The 21,279-nt window shown below is 45.7% G+C and overlaps 1 protein-coding gene across 2 annotated transcripts in view; it reads left to right on the top strand.

Moving 5' to 3' along the window:
• Nucleotides 1-21,279, top strand: part of NR2C1 (nuclear receptor subfamily 2 group C member 1) — an 83,082-nt gene that overhangs the window by 39,868 nt on the left and 21,935 nt on the right. For both annotated transcript variants that reach the window (XM_075344809.1, XM_075344810.1), the window contains exons 7-11: nucleotides 34-181; nucleotides 397-481; nucleotides 646-827; nucleotides 3,436-3,589; nucleotides 13,536-13,657. In XM_075344809.1, the coding sequence (XP_075200924.1) occupies nucleotides 34-181; nucleotides 397-481; nucleotides 646-827; nucleotides 3,436-3,589; nucleotides 13,536-13,657 (691 nt within the window). The remainder of the gene's footprint in view (nucleotides 1-33; nucleotides 182-396; nucleotides 482-645; nucleotides 828-3,435; nucleotides 3,590-13,535; nucleotides 13,658-21,279) is intronic.

Here is a 21,279-nt window from a genome sequence, read left to right as displayed (position 1 = left end):
TAACCCCTCAATTAACGTCTACTGATTTTACAGCTGTACAGTGTGAAAGAAAACCTATAGAAGCAGCTAGAGAAAAATCGTCAAACTGTGCAGCATCCACAGAAAAAATCTACATTAGGAAAGATTTGCGGAGCCCTCTTGCTGCAACAACAACTTTTGTAACTGATAACAAACCCGTCAGGTATGTTTGGTTAGTGGCGCAGTTTATCACATGAACTGCATGGTTTTGGCTAACCTTTTTCTTTGTGGGCTAGTTTTTGTATTGTCTTGAAATTTCAACTTTTTTTTTCAATTGGACCTTTGGAACTCAGCCTTACAATGCCTTATAGATTCCAAAGCCCATGTTCCTGTCGTTCCTACATCTCTTCTACCACCTTTTTTCCATTATTATTCCAGGTCAAGCAGTTTGTTGGATTCTGGAATGTTGGTGAATATACAGTCTGGAATTAAAGCTGAACCCATGCTAGTAACACATGACAAGGTAAAAGGTTAAGGACTAAAAGATAAATGGATTCCAAAAAAATCCTCCAAAAATTAGAACTGTGTGAAAAATGTCCTTCATATACGTCAAATGTGCATAGGAAGTGCATGGAGTAGTGTCATGGCATGTTTTTGTCTGATAACCCTGTCCTTTTGTCTTTTTAGCAGGTTGAAGGAGGAGATTTAAGCACTTTGGCCAATGTTGTAACATCACTTGCAAATTTTAGCAAGTCAAATGAATTGTCTCAGTCCAGCACAGAATTGTCTATTGTTGAAAGTTTAAGTAATGGTGATACATCGCTCTCTGAACTTCCACAAGATAATCAATCCAACAATGAAGTCACCAGGTACAAACTATTTTTTATTAGCACTTTATTATTAGTATATATAAAACCGCTATGGTTGAATGGACATGAAATGGGGAGCTTCCAGACGTGCCTGTGCTGTGGCTCAGTGGTTAGCACTGTAGCCTTGCACTACTGGGGTCTGCAAGGAGTTTGTGTGTTCTCCCCATGTTTGTGTAGCTTTCTTCCCACACGCCAATGACATACTGATAGGGGAGTTAGGCTACATGCGCACGCTGCATCTTTTTGTGTTCACAAACTGCAGCCAAAACTGCACCTTGTTAGAGAGAGCCTGGAAATGTCACAAAAAACGCATGTAATTTTCGGTGCGTTTTTGGTGCGTTTTTCACACCATGCGTTTTTGCTGCGTTTTTGTGACAAATGTTGACAAAAACGCAGGAAGAATGAACATGCTGCATTTTTTTGTCACAAACCTTTGACAAATAAAACGCTGACAAACTGCAACGTGCGCATGACAAATCTGACTTCTCATAGACTTTGCTGGGAAGTCAAATGTCAGAAAGTTCTGACAACAAAACTGCAGGAAAAAAAGCAGCATGCGCATGTAGCCTTAGATTGTGAGTCCCATTGGAGACATTGATGATGATGTGCGATGACAATGTTGTGGAAGTAATAGCGCTATATAAGTGAGAACAAGAAATAAATAAAATGCCTGTTGTCTTTTGTTATGTTGGAAAAAAGTTCAGGCTTAAAAAAGGCAAAAAACTCCAATCTTTCCAATCCTGCTGAAATTCATTGATCAACTGCACAAAAACCACCCCCTCATAACTACTGCTAGTTTAGAGTATCTCTCGAGAAATACGATCTCATCTAATCTGACATCGAATGTGGAGCGATGCAATAGCATGCTGCGTAGACCAGGTGCCCATGGCAGCTGTATGGTGCAGGGGTTTGATATTGGTGTCATGTGGTTAATTAGGCAACTTCCCGCTCAGCAAGCAATGTCTGATTGAATCGGAGAGTATGTATGGGGTACAATTTAAATCATAGCAGAGTACAGAAATTTTTGCTAGAGACAGACAGAGACCTCAAATTGAGAATTTTCGCTGTCTCTGACTGAACTTGTATAGAAGTGAGTTTCTTGACCAACAATCATGGTAGTGCAATATAAACTAAATGTTGTGTAATTAATCATGGAATGGTAGAGTTGGAAGGGACCTCAAGGGCCATTGAGTCTAACCCCCTGCGAGTGCAGGTTTTCCTAAGGGCTCATGCGCACGTAACTGCAGAATATTCTGCAGCGATCTGACAGCACATGTCAAATCACTGCAGAAAGACTGCATAATGAATGCAGTATTTTTGTTAAAAAAAGGCGATTTTCATGCGCTCTGGCTGCTGCCCCCACCATAGACAGTCGGAGCTGCATCCAGTACGCAGGAATAACTGACATGATCATTTTATGAACGCACAGATTTGGGACAAAATTTTAACACCCAAATCACTGCGTTCATAAAAGCAACGTGCACACGTCTCATGCACAATTTACATAGACGCATGCAGGACGTATGCGTTTTACGCTGCAGTGCAATACGCAGCGTAAATGCATGCAATTACGCAACGTGCGCACGAGCCCTAAATCAAAACAAGCTATATGTTTATCCAGCTTCCGCTTGAAGATTTCCATTGATGGAGATCTCACCACCTCCCGTGGTATCCTGTCCCACTCAATGACTGCCCTCACTGCCAGAAAGCTTTTCCTAATGTCTAATCTGAATCTCCTTCCGTTTTAGTTTCATCCCATTGCTTTTTCTACTTCCTTGTGCTATTGAGAATAGGGTAGTTCCCTTTGAACTGTGACTACCTTTCAGGTATTTATAGGCCGCTATGAAGTCTCTCAGCCTACTCCTCAGTTCCTTTAGCCGGTTTTCATATGACATGGTTTGCAGACCTTCTACCATCTCGGTTGGTCTTCTCTGGACTTGCTCCAGTATATTGATGTTTTTCATGAATTGGGGCACCCAGATTTGTACACAGTATTCCATGTGGGATCTGGCCGGGGCAGAGTATAGGGGAATAATAACCTCTCTTGATCTAGATTCAATGCTTGTCTTGATACATCCCAGCATTTAGTTGGCCTTTTTAGCTGCAGCACTGCACTGCTGGCTCATGTTGAATCTAGGATCCACTATTATGCTCAAATCCTTTTCCCCTGTGCTATCGCCTGTTCTATTCCTCCTATACTATATATGCTTTTTACATTTCTTTTACCCAGATGTAGGACTTTGCATTTGTCCCTGTTAAACACCATTCTGTTTGCTTCAGCTCATTGTTTGAGTGTGTCTAGATCCTTCTGAATACGCGCTCTTTCCTCTCTAGTGTTCGCTACTCCTGCTATCTTTGTATAAATTTTATGAGTTCCCCGGTAATTGAAAAAACGTTTGAACTTTTCTTAGAAGGAAATTACAGGTTCCAGTGACTACCCTCCTGCTCCCTGTATCCTACTCATTGAGGCACAGTTAAAGCTGCAGATCATGGAAACTTAGCACAAAGTTAATTATTTTTTCCTGGGTTCTTGTATGGATAAATCAGGGAGAAAGGGTTGTTACAGGAGAAACTATATTTTTCTTAGTGTCACTATTTTCTATTTCAGAGCATTTGACACACTGGCTAAAGCTTTTAACCCATCTGAAAGCTCTTCCCAGGACTCAACAGAAAACATTGAAACTAGCTCTAGCCTATTTCAAGAAATTGGAGTTGTTGAGATGGAAGGACCTTTACTCAGTGATTCCCACATAACCTTCAAGGTAGTTCCTTGCTCTTATTTTCCTGGAACATTTCTTGTACCATGTTAAACGTGTCATTCATTTTTACCAAAAAAAAATAAAAAATTAATAGTTTATGTAGTATTTTTGGTGGGTTAGTTTATGGTGATTTTGCTGTTTACACAAGTAGACAAAATAGTTGGTACCCTTCTGTTTAATATAAGAAAAACCCACAATGGTCATTGAAATAACCTTAATCTGGGGGGCGTGTCCAGAACTCCATGGAGCAGGACTCCTGAGTGCTGAGCTCCTCCACCCAGGATTTATTTAGCCTGTTTAAATAAGCTTGGAGGAACCAGAATGGGGAAGAAGAAACCCCCAAAGAATGCCAAAGATCCTGGGACCCCAGCATCACTCACCCTGGACTCCTACCTGACAAGGGAGCTGCCGGAGGAGCAGGAGCTGGAAGACGCATGGGCCGCAGAAGTGATTCACCATCTTCCTCCTCAGACTACTGCAGCGGTGGCGTTTGTGGAGGAGACAGGGCGGGGATCGCCCGAACGCGACGCAGACGAGAGAGAAGTAAGGAGCAGGCACCCGTGGATGTCGGCGGGCCGGGGGCCTCCCTCGTGGGCAAGATGGCGGCGGTTGAGGAAGCGCGCAGTGACCCATCCGAGTTCCTGCTGGAGCAGGAACACGGCGAGCCGGGTGAGCCTGCACGTCCCCTGACCACCAGGCCAGGAGGGCGGTTAACATTCTCCCTCAACACAAGTCCCGGCAGCCAAGCGGAGACAGTGGTGATGATGCCGCCCCTCCCCCCCCCTAGAGAGATGCTGGAGCGTGGCGGTGGCTGGAGCCTGGCTGCTCCTGTGGACACCCTGCAGAGAGGAGCAGGCATTGCGGAGTGGCCTGACCGGAGCCCGGGACCGGGGGGCTGCAGTCCTGGGGGAGCAGACGAGCAGATGGGAGCGGGAGGGAAGCCTTACATGAAGCTTTAGTGGCCAGATATGCAGCCTTACAGTCTGCTGGAGTCCCCCCAGCCCCCATGGGACAATGCAACAACAAATGGAGGTGATCTCCTGTCTTTTCCTCTGGAACCACAAATTCTACAAAATGAGACTCTTAAGGGGGCTTTACACGCTACGATATCGTTAATGTTTTGTCGTCGGGGTCAAGTTGTTAGTGACGCACATTCGGCGTCATTAACGATATCGCAGCGTGTGACACTGACCAGCGACCTTAAGCGACCTCAAAAATGGTGAAAATCGTTCACCATGGAGAGGTCGTCCCAAACTCAAAAATCGGTAAGGGTTGTTTATCCAGGTGGTTCATCGCTCATGCGGCAGCACACATCGCTATGTGTGACACCGCAGGAGCGAGGAACGTCTCCTTACCTGCCGCCGGCCACAATGCGGAAGGAAGGAGGTGGGCGGGATGTTACGTCCTGCTAATCTCCGCCCCTCCACTTTGATTGGCCAGCCGCTTAGTGACATTGCGGTGACGTCGCTGTGATGCCGAACGTCCCTCCCCATTGAAGGAGGGATTGTTCGGCAGTCACAGCGACGCCGCCGACCAGGTAAGTATGTGTGACGCTGCCGTTGCGATAATGTTCCCTACGGCAGCGATCACAAACAATCGCATGCGCGTCGGGGGCGGGTACTTACACGCTCGCTATCGCTACAAATTGCTAGCGATATCGCTACCGTGTAAAGCCCCCTTTACTCCCAGGCCCCAAAGAGCCCACAAATCAGCCAGGGATTTGAGGTTGCAGGGACCAGGTCCGGTAGTCCAGCAAAGAAAGGCCCCCGGGTCACCCTTTTGCACACCTGACATGGAAAAAGGCCCCAGAGAATGTGGCGGCCAGACCTTCACCCACACAGCCTATGTGCCCTCCTGCAGAGTGGTGGGAACACGTTCAGCAGCTCCCTACCAAGAAAGATTTTCAAGCACTCATTTCTGAAGTTAAGGACTCTTGCAGATCTGAAATAGCGGCAGTTGTCTGATCGGTAGAAAGATGGTGGCATTAAAGAGGTGTTGGAATACATCGTGGACAGAAGTCCATTGATAATGGGAATAGAGAACGGCACGGTGGGGCTCCTGGGCGGGACATCTCCTACAATGGCACTTATAAACAAGACCTGACACAGGCTGAATAGGGTGAGAGGGGTGACTCGGTTAACCAAGTTCACACCTATTTGGGACAATAACCTCACGGAAATTCAGAAAATGGGTAATATCGAGGAGTGGAGACGCAAGGGCATAATATATATGCATCAGATAATAGATGGAGGGGCCCTGAAGTCCTTCCCACGGCTGCAGAGTGAGTTTCAGTTGCCGGCATCGGAGTGGCTCCACTACAGTCAAATGAAATATTCGATTGCAGCTCAAAAGGTTAAAAAGAGTGTAGCCATACAGACTGACTTGGTACTGGACTATGTGTGTAATGGGGGAGTAAGCACTAAAGGGATAATTTCTGGTACATATAAAGATATATTACATACCTTTCTTCTGGACTACCCACTTAGATTTAGTTTTAAATGGGAAGAGGAAGTTGGGACGATAACGGAGGAGGTGTGAGTATTTTCCAGTACGTACCTAAACTTTCTATGAGTGAACCGGCCAGGTTATCTCACCTATATGTGATTCACCGGGTATATAGATCTCCTTTACTGATGTTTAAAATGGGGCTGAAAAGTAACTCTAACTGTCCAAGATGTAAGGGAGGTGATGCTGGAATTTTTCACATGATGTGGTCTTGCCCAAGACTGTTCTCCTTTTGGACTATGGTTAGCAATAGGATAGGAAGAGCATATGGATGTGTCCTTCCAGGGGAACCACTGATATGCCTATTGGGATATGTTGAGGAGATTGGGGTGGAAAATACTATGAAAATTGCAATTGCCAGACTGCTATATGCGGCAAGGAAGATAATTGCTATGTCTTGGACTAAGGAAGATCCCCCATCTAGGGGAGAATACATTAAAAAGGTGAAATGTATCATACAGCTGGAACAGGGAGTCTATGAAAGAAGGGGGAATTCTAAAATGTATGAGAAGCTATGGACTCCCTGGATGCAATATGGTTAGGCGGAGTGATGGACTAATGTGCTATCTTGTGACTGTGAATCTATGGTGGATCTCTAAATGTTTTGCGTTCTTTGTATTACAAGTCACTATTTTAGAACTTGGAATGTTCCGGTATTTCATTTCTTAAGGATGGAGGGTTATTTATATGTATACCAAATGTGATGCAGTATCTTGGGAGTAGAAATGCTGCCTGGGAGGGAAGGGAAGGGGGACGGGGCGAGAGAAGGGGTAATTGATATGACAAATCTGTATGATTACTGGCTTGTGACACTGTTTTATATATAATTCTTTAATAAAAATGTATCTGATTTAAAAAAAAGAGATAGCGGCCGTCCGGCAGGACATTATTTCCATCTCTAAACTAATAAATCAGCTGGAGAATGATCATAATGATGCTAGAGCAACCATCCGTCATCTCCAGTCCCAAACCTTTTCTCAAGTAGACGTCATAAGAGCGTTACAGCGTCATATTGAAGATTTTGATAACCGAGGCAGGCGCCATAATATAAGGGTCAGGGGCGTACCTGAGGCTTTGGCGAAGGAGGATGTCACAACAATTCTGCAGACCATATTCAACTCACTTCTGCAGCGGCCTCCTGACAACCCAATTCCCATGGATAGAGCGCATAGGGCCCTACTCCCTAAAAATCTGAAAGGGAACCCAAGAGACATTATCTGTCACATCATTGACTTTCAACTTAAAGAACGAATAATGTTCAAAGCACGACCGCCAAAACAAGTGATGTATCGGGGCACCAGGATCCAGCTATTCCAAGATCTTTCATGGATAACACTGCAGCAGCGGAAGGCTTTCCGTCCACTACTGTCGTCCCTGAGAGACAATAATATTCCTTACAGGTGGGGGTTCCCGTTTAGTCTCTCTGCACAGCGAGGATAAAACGTCTGCCAGCCTCCGGGTTCCTGCAGATCTTGAGCCTTTCTGTCGGGCCTTTGACCGTTCTGTTCCAGAACTGCCAGACTGGACTGTGCCCCAGCTGATGCCGCCACTTCCTCAGACGTGGCAGTCGGCCACTACATCACGTAAACTGCGATCTAGGAGTTCGAGGGAAGAGGGTCATACCTTAGCGTGTCCTCCCGTGAACTTAGGTTATCCTTAGGCCAATTATCAACAAATGAGTTCTATCTATATAGCTTTCCATATTTCTGTGATTTTTCTCCTACTTATAGAATCCCAGAGGGGGGGGGGGGGGGGAGGGGGGCTGAGGCCCGTGTGTCTGATTTGTGGAGTTTCGCCACTTACCCACTGGCGGAGTCGTACTAATCTATTCGCACTCTGGTTTATGGTGCAGGTTATATTTAGTGTGATATTTTCTACTTTGAGTAAATAAAAGTCGACTCTGGTACTGGGATAGTGGGAATTTGGTGTTAATTACCATACACTTATCAATTGAAAATTTATTTTTTCACAGTTGAACCTAGTTATGTTTTTGTCTGTTCTTTTATGTCTTGGTTATATCCACAGGTATGCAATTTATCAAGGTATACATGCTTTATCACTGAGGAGCTCATGGAGTACATTTATCATGCACACCAAGAGGAGGTGTCATACCCTGGCCTCTACATTAGCATATGTTGAGGTCCTGGGATGGCTAAGTTGATGAGCCTTAATGTTAAGGGGCTGAATTCTGATGTGAAGAGGAGGCTGGTCCTCCAGGAGAAATGCGAAAATCAAGGGCTGAAGTGGTGTTTCTACAAGAGACACACTTCACAGAAAAAAGTTCTTTTAACTTTGCCCGCCATTGGTTTCCCCAATCCTTCTCAGCCACAAACACAAAAAAGAAAGCAGGGGTGGCCATATTGATTTCTCACACTTGCCCATTCCAAGTGGGTAAGTGGGAAGCGGATCCCTTAGGTCGCTTCCTGATTGTCCAGGGTACTCTGAATGGGAGACAACTAATATTGTGTAACCTATATGCCCCAAACTCTAATCATATTAGATTTGTCTCCTCTGTTTTGTCACGCCTCCCATCAGATCGCGGGGCTACACATATTATAGGGGGGGACTTTTAATAAGGTGTTTTCGGACAGGGCTGATAGACTGCTTGCACCCTCATACCCTGCTTGCACCCTCACACCCTGCAGGCCCACATAGATCACATTTATCTACCGGTTTCCGCAGACTGATCCGCAAACACCAACTGTATGACCTTTGGAGAATTGACAATCCGACAGCAAGACAATACACCTTCTTTTCACATCCCCACAATTCACATAGTTGAATCGACTACTTCTTTGGCAATGTCCTTACACTTCAACAAGCACAAGTTGGCAGTATCACCTGGTCGGACCATGCCCCCTTACTAGTATCTCTTGATCTGACAACTGCCCCTTTAAAGCGAACCCACTGGAGAATTAATGAATCCTTACTAACACCTCTTCTCGAGAATCTCTTCGTAAGGCCATACAGAATTACTTCATGGAAAATTCTCAGTCCCTTCCATCTTTTCCGATGATATGGGAGGTCCATAAGTCAGTCGTCAGGGGGGAGTGCATAGCCCTTTCTTCTAAGCTTAAAAAGGACTCACAGCAGCTTTATCGCCAATATGAAACTGATCTCCGTTCAGCAGAGGAGCGTCTCCGTACCCATCCCACGAAGACTCGCCTGAAAGAGGTTGTAGATCTGAGAACTAAGCTAAAAGAGATTTCGCATGGAAAAATGGAGAAACTCCTTCGCTATTCCCGCCAGAAATACTATGAATATGGCAATAAACCGTATACGATGCTAGGTAGAAAGCTTAGAGACCAAACGATAACTTCTGCCTCTTGTGCTATAAAGGATACTTCAGGTACTCCTCGTTACGACCCCACAAAAATAGCCCAACTTTTCATGCATATTACACATCTTTGTACTCTATCCCTCCGCCATTACCAATATCCCAGCCAGATAGAACAAAAATATTGAATGAATACTTGACTACCTGTCATCTCCCAAAATTGTCCCGGGAGGCATTGGAGGATCTTAATCGGAAAATATTGCCGAATGAGATCCACCAAGTCATTAAAGACCTGCCAAGCCATAAAGCCCCGGGCCCTGCTGGGTTTACTTACCTATATTATAAGACCTTTGTGGAAGAGCTGTCTTCTCATTTGACATGTCTCTTCAATCTTTTTATGGAAGGCGAAGACATCCCAAATACATTCCTACACTCTTATATAACTATTATTCCCAAAGCAGGTAGGGACCCCATGGAATGCGCAAGTTACCGCCCTATTAGCCTCTTGAACTCCGATCTTAAAATATTCACTAAATTGTTGGCTGAACGCCTAAATAATTGGCTCCCGCATCTTGTCCATAAAGACCAGGTAGGATTTGTTCGCTACCGTCAGGCGGGAGAAAACACCCGCAGGATCTTGGATCTGGTGGAAGTGGTGAACAGGGAGGGAGTAGAGGCACTTCTGGGATTAGACGCGGAGGCCTTTGACAGGCTGGACTGGTCCTTCATGTTTTCTCTGTTGGGCCATTTTGGCCTGTCGGGGCCATTTGTCTCTGCACTAAGGGGTTTGTATTCTTTCCCTGCAGCGACAATTCGTCTCCCTCACGCACACTCAGAATCCCTCCCTATCCGAAATGGAACCAGACAGGGATTCCCACTGTCCCCTCTGCAATATGTCCTTAGCATTGAGCCACTGGCAGCACATATCCAACTCAATCCGGATATAATGGGGGTCAAGGTCCGGGAGAAATCCTTTTAGGTGGCCTTATTTGCGGACGATGTCTTGCTGTCCCTGACTAATCCTGTCATCTCCCTACCTAACCTGCATGCGGTCCTAGCCCACTATGCTAAGTTTTCGGGATATAAACTTAATTCAGACAAAACAGAGGCATTACTTCTCAACATCCCAGAAGCTAAATTACAGTCTCTTAAACAACACTTTAAGTATTCTTGGCGTTCGGATTCCCTGCGATATTTAGGAGTTAAAATAACCCCCAACTATAAAACCATATATCAGTCAAACTTCCCACCCCTGATACGAGACGTTGAAAATAGCGTAAAAAAATGGTCATCCCTGCAGATCCCGTTTCTAGGTAAAATTGCCACAATCAGAATCTCAGTTATCCCTAAATTTCTGTATTTGTTTGAAACACTCCCGCTGCGGGTTCCCATGGTGGTGCTAAAAAAAAGTCCAGTCAGCACTTATGCAATTCATCTGGCACTCGGAAAGGCACCGCATACCAGATTCAGTCCTATGTGCATCACACTCAAGGGGGGGTTTGTCATGCCCGAATCTTACTCTATTATTATGCTTCACATTTACGTAGCTTGGCCTCATGGACGACCTTGCCGGCCTACAACAAATGGACGGAGATTGAGAAGCTCTGGATGGCACCTTTACATCCAATCTCCCTAATCTGGGGTCACCCTAGCGAAACTCCTTCTAGAGACCTCCTGGGCCCAATGGCATTTACAAGAGAACTGTGGCGGCAATGTAGGATAAAGTTCCAGTTGGCGACGCAGTAATCTCTGTTGACCCCTTTCCTGTATACTCCACACTTGACGGAGGGCATGAGCTCGGGGGTATTGGGCAGTGGGCAAAGACGGGCCTTTATTGTTTCCGTGATATAGTTAACCCAGTCACGCTAACATTTAAAACCATTTTCTGATCTACGATACCAATACAAATTACCTTTCCATCTATACTTTTCCTACCAGCAGATAACACATTTTTTTTCAGACATTATGGGACAGGCGGGGGTACGTCGCCCCTCGACATTTGAGACCCTCTGCTCTGATTGGACCTCGACCAGGGGCCTAATCTCAGCCATCTATAACATACTGGCAATTGGGAACCCTTTAGACACAGTGAAGCACACATATATGAAGAGATGGGAGGGTTGGATCGGTTAACCTTCATCGGATGCACTCTGGTCAGTGGTGTGGGCTAGGACATTTCGGTCCTCAATTAGCACTCTTTATAAGGAGAACCAAGTCAAGGTTCTTATGACATGGTACCACACCCCAGAGCTCCTACATAAGTTCAACCGTACCTACCCCGATGTCTGTTGGAGATGTGGGCATGGTGGGACATCCTTATACCACATATTCTGGACATGCGCGGCTATCAGTGGTTTCAGGGAGGAGGTGGAGTCCCTGATGGGTAGATTAGTAGGTAGAAGAGTGAGTAGGGACTCTGTGGCGTACTTACTAAATGCCCTCCTGTCGTCCTTAAGCAAATCGGAAATAAAGTTTCTACTACACATCCTCACAGCTGCCAAATATCTAATATCACTGTTCTGGAAGAGGGTGGCCCCACCGTCTGTCTCAGATCTGTATGCTCGGATAAAGGATGCTAGAAATATGGAAAGGTTGACAGCTCAGCTCCATAACACAATGGATGGGTTTATAACGACATGGTCTCTCTGGGATGTTCTTGGAGACACCTACCAGATCTGAAGGCCAGGAATGTATTTTTTGCATTTAGTACTTTTGTTGTATACAGGGTGGAGGGGATTGTGTGATTTGTACCATTGGATCCCTTCAGTGCGGCATTGATCTCTCTCTTCTCCGGGCCAGATGTGTGATGTGAACCTGCCCACCCTTCATTTAATTTCTAGTATGATTATTACACACTGTATTTGTATGCATACTTGGGAAATGTTCCCTTTACTTGTGTAACGGTTTTCTTTTTTGTTGTAAAACATGTTTAAACATTTTTCAAAAATAAAAAGTTGAAAAAAAAAGAAATATCCTGAATCTAACAAAAGCAATTTTCAATTTTAAATTTACTGAAATTAACTAAGGAAAAGCAGACATTGATTTTGAGTTGTGGTTAAACGGAAACATGAAAAATAAATGTCTAATGAAAATAGCCTGGAAAAAAAAAATCATGGTACCCCTAGAAAGTTTGAAAATAATTTCACTATAGCAGTGTTCCCCATCGCCAGTCCTCAAGAGCCATCAACCGTGCACATTTTTAGGTTTTCCATAGTATTGAAAATATGCATATATTTTTGGCTCTTGACGACTGGACTTGGGAAATACTGGACTATAGGTAAGTGTTAAACTAAGGAGTGTCCTGTAATTGGCATCAAATGGGTCTATAAACTTGTAATCGGTCTGTCTGCTTATTTAGAGGTTGAAAAGTAGTCTCTGTGCTGTTTGGTATCATGGTGTATACCACACTGAAAAGTGACTAAAGAAAGCTAAAGAGACAGTTGTCTCAGGAACTTGGAAAGAAAATTTTAGACAAACATTTTAAAGGCTATAAGATCATCTCCAAACAGCTTGATGTTTCTGTTACTACATTTGTACATTTTATTCAGGACTTTAAGATTTATGGATTGTAGTCAGCCTCCGGTGCATGTCTGCAAGAGAACCACTGACCACAAATTGAAGCAATGAATAATATGAATGATCACCAAAGAGCCCAGAACAAGTTTGATTAAAGGTGAACTCCAAGGTCAAGGTACTTTAGTGTAAGATAGATCTGTCGCTGTCTGCGCCAAAGTTCACTTTATGGAAGATGACCAAGGAAGAAACCACTGTAGAAAGCAAATAATAAAAAAGCAAGGCTGGAATTTTCCAAAATTCATATTGACAAGCAAAAATGTTTTTAGGAGAATGTTCCTTGGACAGATGAGACAAAATCTGAGCTTTTTGGCGAGTCACATCAGCTTTATGTTTAAAGATGCAAAAATGAAGAATATAAAGAAAAGAACATTGTACCTACTGTGGGGGAAAAAATGAAACTGCAAAAACTAACTATTTCCTCCCCAGAAGTAGTTAAATATATTTATGGAAGAAAGCACAAAAAATGGAGACCTTTTTTTATTCCATTTATTCATATTTATTCATATTTGCCATTCATTTCCCTTCTCTATATATTGTTCTATATAAATGCATTGCTTCTTAATGCTTAGAATCTCTTTCCATTCTTCACAGCTTACAATGCCTTCTCCAATGCCTGAATACTTGAATGTGCACTATATTTGTGAATCAGCATCGCGACTGTTATTTCTCTCCATACACTGGGCCCGCTCCATTCCGTCCTTTCATGCTCTTGGGTAAGTATGACATTTCATTTGAAACATAATGTAGTTTATCTCTAGAAAGATGAATTTTATATTTTCCATAATGAGAATTCTTTATATAGGCATCCTTTAACAAAAGAAAAAAAAACCTTTGAATCCTCTTTTTCCAATTTTCGAAACTAAAAAATATTGCGTGTTAAACCCAATTTAATTAAATCTAAAGATGATATAGCTAATTTTTGGTCATCTCACGGTCACCACAAAAATGGAGTAAATGGGAAAGTGATATCTCTCCCAAAATGATAAAAGCTGCTAATACAGTGTACAGTGTCTACTAAAACATACATTCATACATCTGTATCAACAAAGAAGGGAATTTTGTTTACTTACCGTAAATTCCTTTTCTTCTAGCTCCTATTGGGAGACCCAGACAATTGGGTGTATAGCTTCTGCCTCCGGAGGCCACACAAAGTATTACACTTTAAAAAGTGTAACCCCTCCCCTCTGCCTATACACCCTCCCGTGCATCACGGGCTCCTCAGTTTTGGTGCAAAAGCAGGAAGGAGGAAACTTATAAATTGGTCTAAGGTAAATTCAATCCGAAGGATGTTCGGAGAACTGAAAACCATGAACCAAAAGAACAATTCAACATGAACAACATGTGTACACAAAAGAACAAACAGCCCGAAGGAAACAGGGGCGGGTGCTGGGTCTCCCAATAGGAGCTAGAAGAAAAGGAATTTACGGTAAGTAAACAAAATTCCCTTCTTCTTTGTCGCTCCATTGGGAGACCCAGACAATTGGGACGTCCAAAAGCAGTCCCTGGGTGGGTAAAAGAATACCTCAATAACAGAGAGCCGAAAAACGACCCCTTCCTACAGGTGGGCAACCGCCGCCTGAAGGACTCGCCTACCTAGACTGGCATCTGCCGAAGCATAGGTATGCACTTGATAGTGTTTTGTGAAGGTGTGCAGACTAGACCAGGTAGCTGCTTGACACACCTGCTGAGCCGTAGCCCGGTGTCGCAATGCCCAGGACGCACCCACGGCTCTGGTAGAATGGGCTTTCAGCCCCGAAGGAAGAGGAAGCCCCGAAGAACGGTAGGCTTCAAGAATCGGTTCCTTGATCCACCGAGCCAAAGTTGACTTGGAAGCCTGCGAACCCTTACGCTGGCCAGCGACCAGGACAAAGAGCGCATCTGAACGGCGCAGGGGCGCCGTGCGAGACACGTAGAGCCGGAGTGCTCTCACCAGATCTAATGAATGCAAATCCTTTTCACACTGGTGAACTGGATGAGGGCACAATGACGGTAAGGAGATATCCTGATTAAGATGAAAAGGAGATACCACCTTAGGGAGAAACTCCGGGATAGGACGCAGAACCACCTTATCCTGGTGAAAAACCAGGAAAGGGGATTTGCATGACAGCGCTGCAAGCTCCGACACTCTTCGGAGTGAGGTAATTGCCACCAGAAATGCCACCTTCTGCGAAAGACGTGATAAAGAGACATCCCTCAGCGGCTCGAAAGGTGGTTTTTGAAGAGCCATTAACACCCTGTTAAGGTCCCAGGGTTCCAGCGGTCTGTGATCTTGAGACCGTGCCATGAAGGCCGGGACCTTGTTGTTGTGCCGTGACTCCATGAGATCGACGTCCGGCGTTCCCCAGCGGCGACAGATCTCTCGAAACACGTCTGGGTGAAGAGACCATTCCCCCGCATCCATGCCCTGACGACTGAGAAAGTCTGCTTCCCAGTTTTCTACGCCCGGGATGTGAACTGCGGAGATGGTGGAGGCTGTGGCCTCCGCCCACAGCAGAATCCGCCGGACTTCCTGGAAGGCTTGACGGCTGCGCGTGCCGCCCTGGTGGTTGATGTACGCGACCGCCGTGGCGTTGTCCGACTGTATGCGGATCTGCCTGCCCTCCAGCCACCGATGGAACGCCTTTAGGGCTAGATACACTGCCCTTATCTCCAGAACATTGATCTGAAGGGAAGACTCTATCGGAGTCCAGGTTCCCTGAGCCCTGTGGTGGAGAAAAACCGCTCCCCACCCTGACAGGCTCGCGTCCGTCGTGACCACAGCCCAGGATGGGGGCAGGAAGGATTTTCCCTGCGATAGAGAAGTGGGAAGAAGCCACCACTGAAGAGAGGTTTTGGCTGCAAGGGAAAGAGAGACGTTCCTGTCGAGGGACGTCGACCTCCTGTCCCATTTGCGGAGAATGTCCCATTGGAGTGGGCGCAGATGGAACTGCGCGAAGGGCACTGCCTCCATTGCTGCCACCATCTTCCCCAGGAAGTGCATGAGGCGCCTCAAGGGGTGTGACTGACCCCGAAGAAGAGATTGCACCCCTGTCTGCAGCGAAAGCTGTTTGTCCAGCGGTAGCTTGACTACCGCTGAGTGAGTATGAAACTCCATCCCGAGGTAAGTCAGTGATTGGGTCGGTGTCAACTTGGACTTTGGGAAGTTGATGATCCACCCGAACTGCTGGAGAGTCTCCAGAGCGACGGTCAGGCTGTGTTGACACGCCACCCGGGAGGGTGCCCTGACTAGGAGATCGTCTAAGTAAGGGATCACCGAGTGGCCCTGAGAGTGTAGGACCGCCACAACGGATGCCATGACCTTGGTGAAGACCCGTGGGGCTGTCGCCAGGCCGAAAGGCAGTGCCACGAACTGAAGGTGTTTGTCCCCGATGGCGATACGCAGGAAGCGTTGATGCTCGGGTGCGATCGGCACATGGAGATAAGCATCCTTGATGTCGATTGATGCTAGGAAGTCTCCTTGTGACATCGAAGCGATGACCGAGCGGAGAGATTCCATCCGAAATCTTCTGGTGCTCACATGCCTGTTGAGCAGTTTGAGGTCCAGAACGGGACGGAATGATCCGTCCTTCTTTGGCACCACGAACAAGTTGGAGAAGAAGCCGTGACCATGTTCCTGAGGGGGAACGGGAATCACCACTCCTTCTGACTTCAGAACGCCCACAGCCTGAAAAAGTGCGCCGGCCCGAGATGGGGGCGGAGATGTTCTGAAGAAACGAGTCGGAGGACGAGAGCTGAACTCTATCCTGTAACCGTGAGACAGAATGTCTCTCACCCATCGGTCTTGGACATGTGGCCACCAGGCGTCGCAAAAGCGGGAGAGCCTGCCACCGACCGAGGATGCGGTTCGGGGAGGCCGAAAGTCATGAGGAGGCCGCCTTGGAGGCAGTGCCTCCGGCGGTCTTTTGGGGGCGTGACTTAGACCGCCACGCATAAGCGTTCCTCTGGCCCTTCTCTGGCCTGTTGGACGAGGAAGGTTGGGACTTGGCTGAGGGCCGAAAGGACCGAAACCTCGGTTGTATTTTCCGTTGCTGAGGTCTCTTCGGTTTGGACTGGGGTAAGGACGAGTCCTTTCCCTTGGATTCCTTAATAATTTCATCCAATCGTTCGCCAAACAATCGGTCGCCAGAAAACGGCAAACCGGTTAAGAACTTCTTGGAAGCAGAGTCTGCCTTCCATTCGCGTAGCCATATGGCCCTGCGGACTGCCACCGAATTAGCGGATGCTACCGCTGTACGGCTAGCAGAGTCCAGGACGGCGTTCATGGCGTAGGACGAAAAAGCCGACGCCTGAGAAGTCAAAGACGCAACTTGCGGAGCAGAGGTACGTGTGACCGCATTAATCTCAGACAGACAAGCTGAGATAGCTTGGAGTGCCCACACGGCTGCAAAGGCCGGGGCAAAAGACGCGCCTGTGGCTTCATAGATGGATTTCACCAGGAGCTCTATCTGCCTGTCAGTGGCATCCTTGAGCGATGAGCCATCTGCAACTGATACTACAGATCTAGCCGCCAGTCTAGAGACTGGAGGATCCACCTTGGGACATTGAGCCCAACCCTTAACTACGTCAGAGGGGAAGGGGTAACGTGTGTCATTAAGACGCTTAGTAAAGCGCTTGTCCGGAAATGCTCTGTGCTTCTGGACAGCATCTCTGAAGTTAGAGTGATCGAAAAACGCACTCCGTGTACGTTTGGGAAACCTAAACTGGTGTTTCTCCTGCTGCGAAGCCGACTCCTCTATAGGTGGAGTTGGGGGAGAAAGATCTAGCACCTGGTTGATGGACGCTATAAGGTCATTTACTATGGCGTCCCCTTCAGGTGTATCAAGATTGAGAGCAACGTCAGGGTCAGAGCCCTGAGCTGCGACGTCCGCCTCATCCTCCATAGAGTCCTCAAGCTGAGACCCTGAGCAGCGTGAGGAAGTCGGGGAAGATTCCCAGCGAGCCCGCTTAGCCGGTCTGGGACTGTGGTCCGTGCCGGAGTCCTCCACGTGAGACCTAGGGGCCACCCCGGGAGCACGCTGCGGCGCAGACCGAGAGGGGCCTGGAGGCGATGATCCAACAGTGCCCGGGGCCTGTGTAAGGACCGGTCTGGACTGCAAAGCTTCTAGTAGCTTGGCAGACCATTTGTCCATAGACTGAGCCATGGATTGTGAGAGCGACTCAGAGTTTCTCAGCAAAAACTGCAAACTCTGTCCCTGCCGCCTGGAGGGTCTGCCTGAGCCGAGGCGCCCACTAGTGACCTAGGCTCCGGCTGAGCAAGTGCAACAGGGGTCGAGCATTGCTCACAGTGAGGGTAGGTGGAACCCGCAGGTAACATAGCCCCACAAGAGGTACAGGTTGCAAAAAAACCCTTTGCCTTAGCGCCCTTGCTCCTTGTGGACGACATGCTGTTGTCTCCTAGGAGAGTGATCACTGAGGGTATATAGCCAAAAGCAAAACGACCCGGCCGAACAGAGAAAATATATATATATATATATATATATATATATATATATATATATATATATATATATATATATATATATATATATATATATATATATATATATATATATATATATATATATATATATATATATATATATATATATATATATATATATATATATATATATATATATATATATATATATATATATATAATATGTGTATGTGTATATATATATATATATATATATATATAATATATATACTCCGGCACCCTAGGGGGACCAGCACCGGGTGACCGGTGTGGCTTACCGACCGCCCAAAGCGGTGTGTGTGTCCACCAGATTCCCTGCCTTAGGTCTCCCAGAGCTGCAGGGCTCGTTCCTGAAATCCTCCACCGGCAGAATGTGTGTAAAAATGGCTGCCGGAGCTCTCAGGGGAGGAGGGAGCCGTGGGCAGCGACTAGTAAAGTGCGGGAATCTGGGGCCCCACAGTGATCAGTGAGGGGGGGGGGAGGAAACCTAAAGTAAGCTCGAGCCCTCACTGCCGACGTCAGGTCGACCGTCCCGCCCTTACCCCTGATTGGCAGGCCGGGGGCGGGAGTTATGGTACTAGGCCGCAATGAAGCCGGGGACTAAATTTAATACCGCGGCCGACAAACAGGCGCGGTCGGCGCGGAAGTCCCGGTCTTCACAAACCAGCCGCTGCTGCAGCGTCTGTGAAACAAGCGCTCCATGCACCGTCCCCATGGGGACCCAGAGTACCTTTAGATGCAGGGCCCTGTCCCTGAGGATACATAGACTCCTGTCCGGCAGATTCCCACAGGGGCTGCGGAGGGAGCCCGGTCCCAGTGAATGGATGACCGGTTAGGATCCCACTTCTCCCAGAGCCTCTAAGGGATGGTGAAGGAAAACGGCATGTGGCTCCAGCCTCTGTACCCGCAATGGGTACCTCAACCTTAACAGCACCGCCGACTTAGTGGGGTGAGAAGGGAGCATGCCGGGGGCCCTGTGGGGGCCCTCTTTTCTTCCAACCGATAAAATCAGCAGCTGCTGCTGACTAAAATGGGGATGATGAGTGGATGTGTGCCTCCTTCCACACAAAGCATAAAACTGAGGAGCCCGTGATGCACGGGAGGGTGTATAGGCAGAGGGGAGGGGTTACACTTTTTAAAGTGTAATACTTTGTGTGGCCTCCGGAGGCAGAAGCTATACACCCAATTGTCTGGGTCTCCCAATGGAGCAACAAAGAAATTAAAGTGAATCTGTCACCAAGTTTTTGCTACTTTATATGAGAGCAGCATAATGTAGGTAAAGAGATTCTGAAACTAACCATGTTTCTCTTAGATCAGTGTGTAGCTGTTCTGACTTTATCTCATAATTGAGTGTAGCAGAGCTGGGAGCTGTTGGATCCGCAATACATCTGCTCCTGTTAATTCGATTTAAATTGCCGTGGCGGGAACGCATCGTTCCCCGCCATCATCAGAGGCTCCGTGACGTGATCACATGGAGCCGATGGTTGCCATGGTAGTGACGGGTCATATTATGTCTCCTGACGCTATCATGACTTCTTTCCTCTTAGAGCCGACAGAGCGCCGACTCTCACAGGAACGCAGCATTTCTGCTTTGCTTATCATAGCTGTGCATCTCTGATCAATAGAAATGCACAGGTGATCAGATTGCAGATCCATAAAGTCACCTAGGGGGACTAGTAAAATATATAAATAAATAAAAAAAAAAGTTTTTAGAATTATAAAAAACGTAAAAGTTCACATTCCCCCCCCCCCCCCCATTCGCCCCATTGAAAATAAAACCGTTAAAAATATACACACATTTGGTATCGCTGCGTTTAGAAATGCCCGATTTATCAAAATATAAGATCAAATAATCTGATCAGTACACGGTGTGTCGAGTAAAAAAATTTCCAAAGGCCAAAATGACGTTTTTTGGTCTCCACAATTTTTTTTAAAAAATGCGGTAACAGGCGATCAAAACTTAGCATCTACATAAAAATTGTAATTAAAAACATCATCTCAAGATGCAAAAAATAAGTTGTCACTGAGCCCCATATCCTGAAAAATGAGAAAGCTACGAGTCTCAGAAAATGGCGCCAAAAGCGCAATTCTCTTTTTGGACATACTTCAGATTTTTTTTAACCCCTTAGATAAAACTAAAGGTATACATATTTGGTATCCACCAAACTCGTACTGACCTGAGGCATGATACTGACACATCAGTTTTACCATATAGTGAACACTGTGAATAAGATATCCCAAAAACCATTGTGCAATTGCACTTTTTTTTGTAATTTTACCGCATGTGGAATTCTTTTTCCTGTTTTCCATTACACAATATTGAAGTAATGGTTTTATTCAAAAGTACATTTCGTCCTGCTGAAAATAAGCCCCATATGGCAATATTGACTGAAAAATAAAAAGTTACTGCTCTCGGAAGAAGGGGAGCAGAAAAGAAAAAAAAACAAAACAAACGTAAAATCGCCAGTGGGTAATGGGGGTTAACCCTTGAAGTGTGATGTCCTCAGCTTTCATTGCAAAATCCTGGTGACAGATTCCCTTTAAATAATAACTATACTAAAAAAAAAAAAAAAAGTTATGGGTTTCAGAAAATCGTGAAACATACCAAAATCTTTTTTTTTAACCTTTTTTTTTTTTTTTTTTTTTTTTTTAAAAAAGGTATAAGCCTTTTTTTTTTTTTTTTTTTTAAAAAATTAAAATAAAAATACACCCATGTTTTTGGACTATAAGGCACACTCCAGGTTTAGTCATAAAATAGGAACTTTTTTTTTCTTCTTGTCTATTAAAACTTCCCTGGTGTTGTGTAGGTTGGTCATTACTACTCATTTTAATGTACTAGGGAGATGATAAATCTATTGTTAGTATCTCTCTGCAGTC

The sequence above is a fragment of the Anomaloglossus baeobatrachus genome, chromosome 4 (genome assembly GCF_048569485.1).
Source record: "Anomaloglossus baeobatrachus isolate aAnoBae1 chromosome 4, aAnoBae1.hap1, whole genome shotgun sequence".
In the NCBI taxonomy this organism is placed as follows: domain Eukaryota; kingdom Metazoa; phylum Chordata; class Amphibia; order Anura; family Aromobatidae; genus Anomaloglossus; species Anomaloglossus baeobatrachus.
The sequence above is the reverse complement of the archived record's forward strand: the minus strand, read 5'-3'. Positions and strand labels throughout refer to the sequence as shown.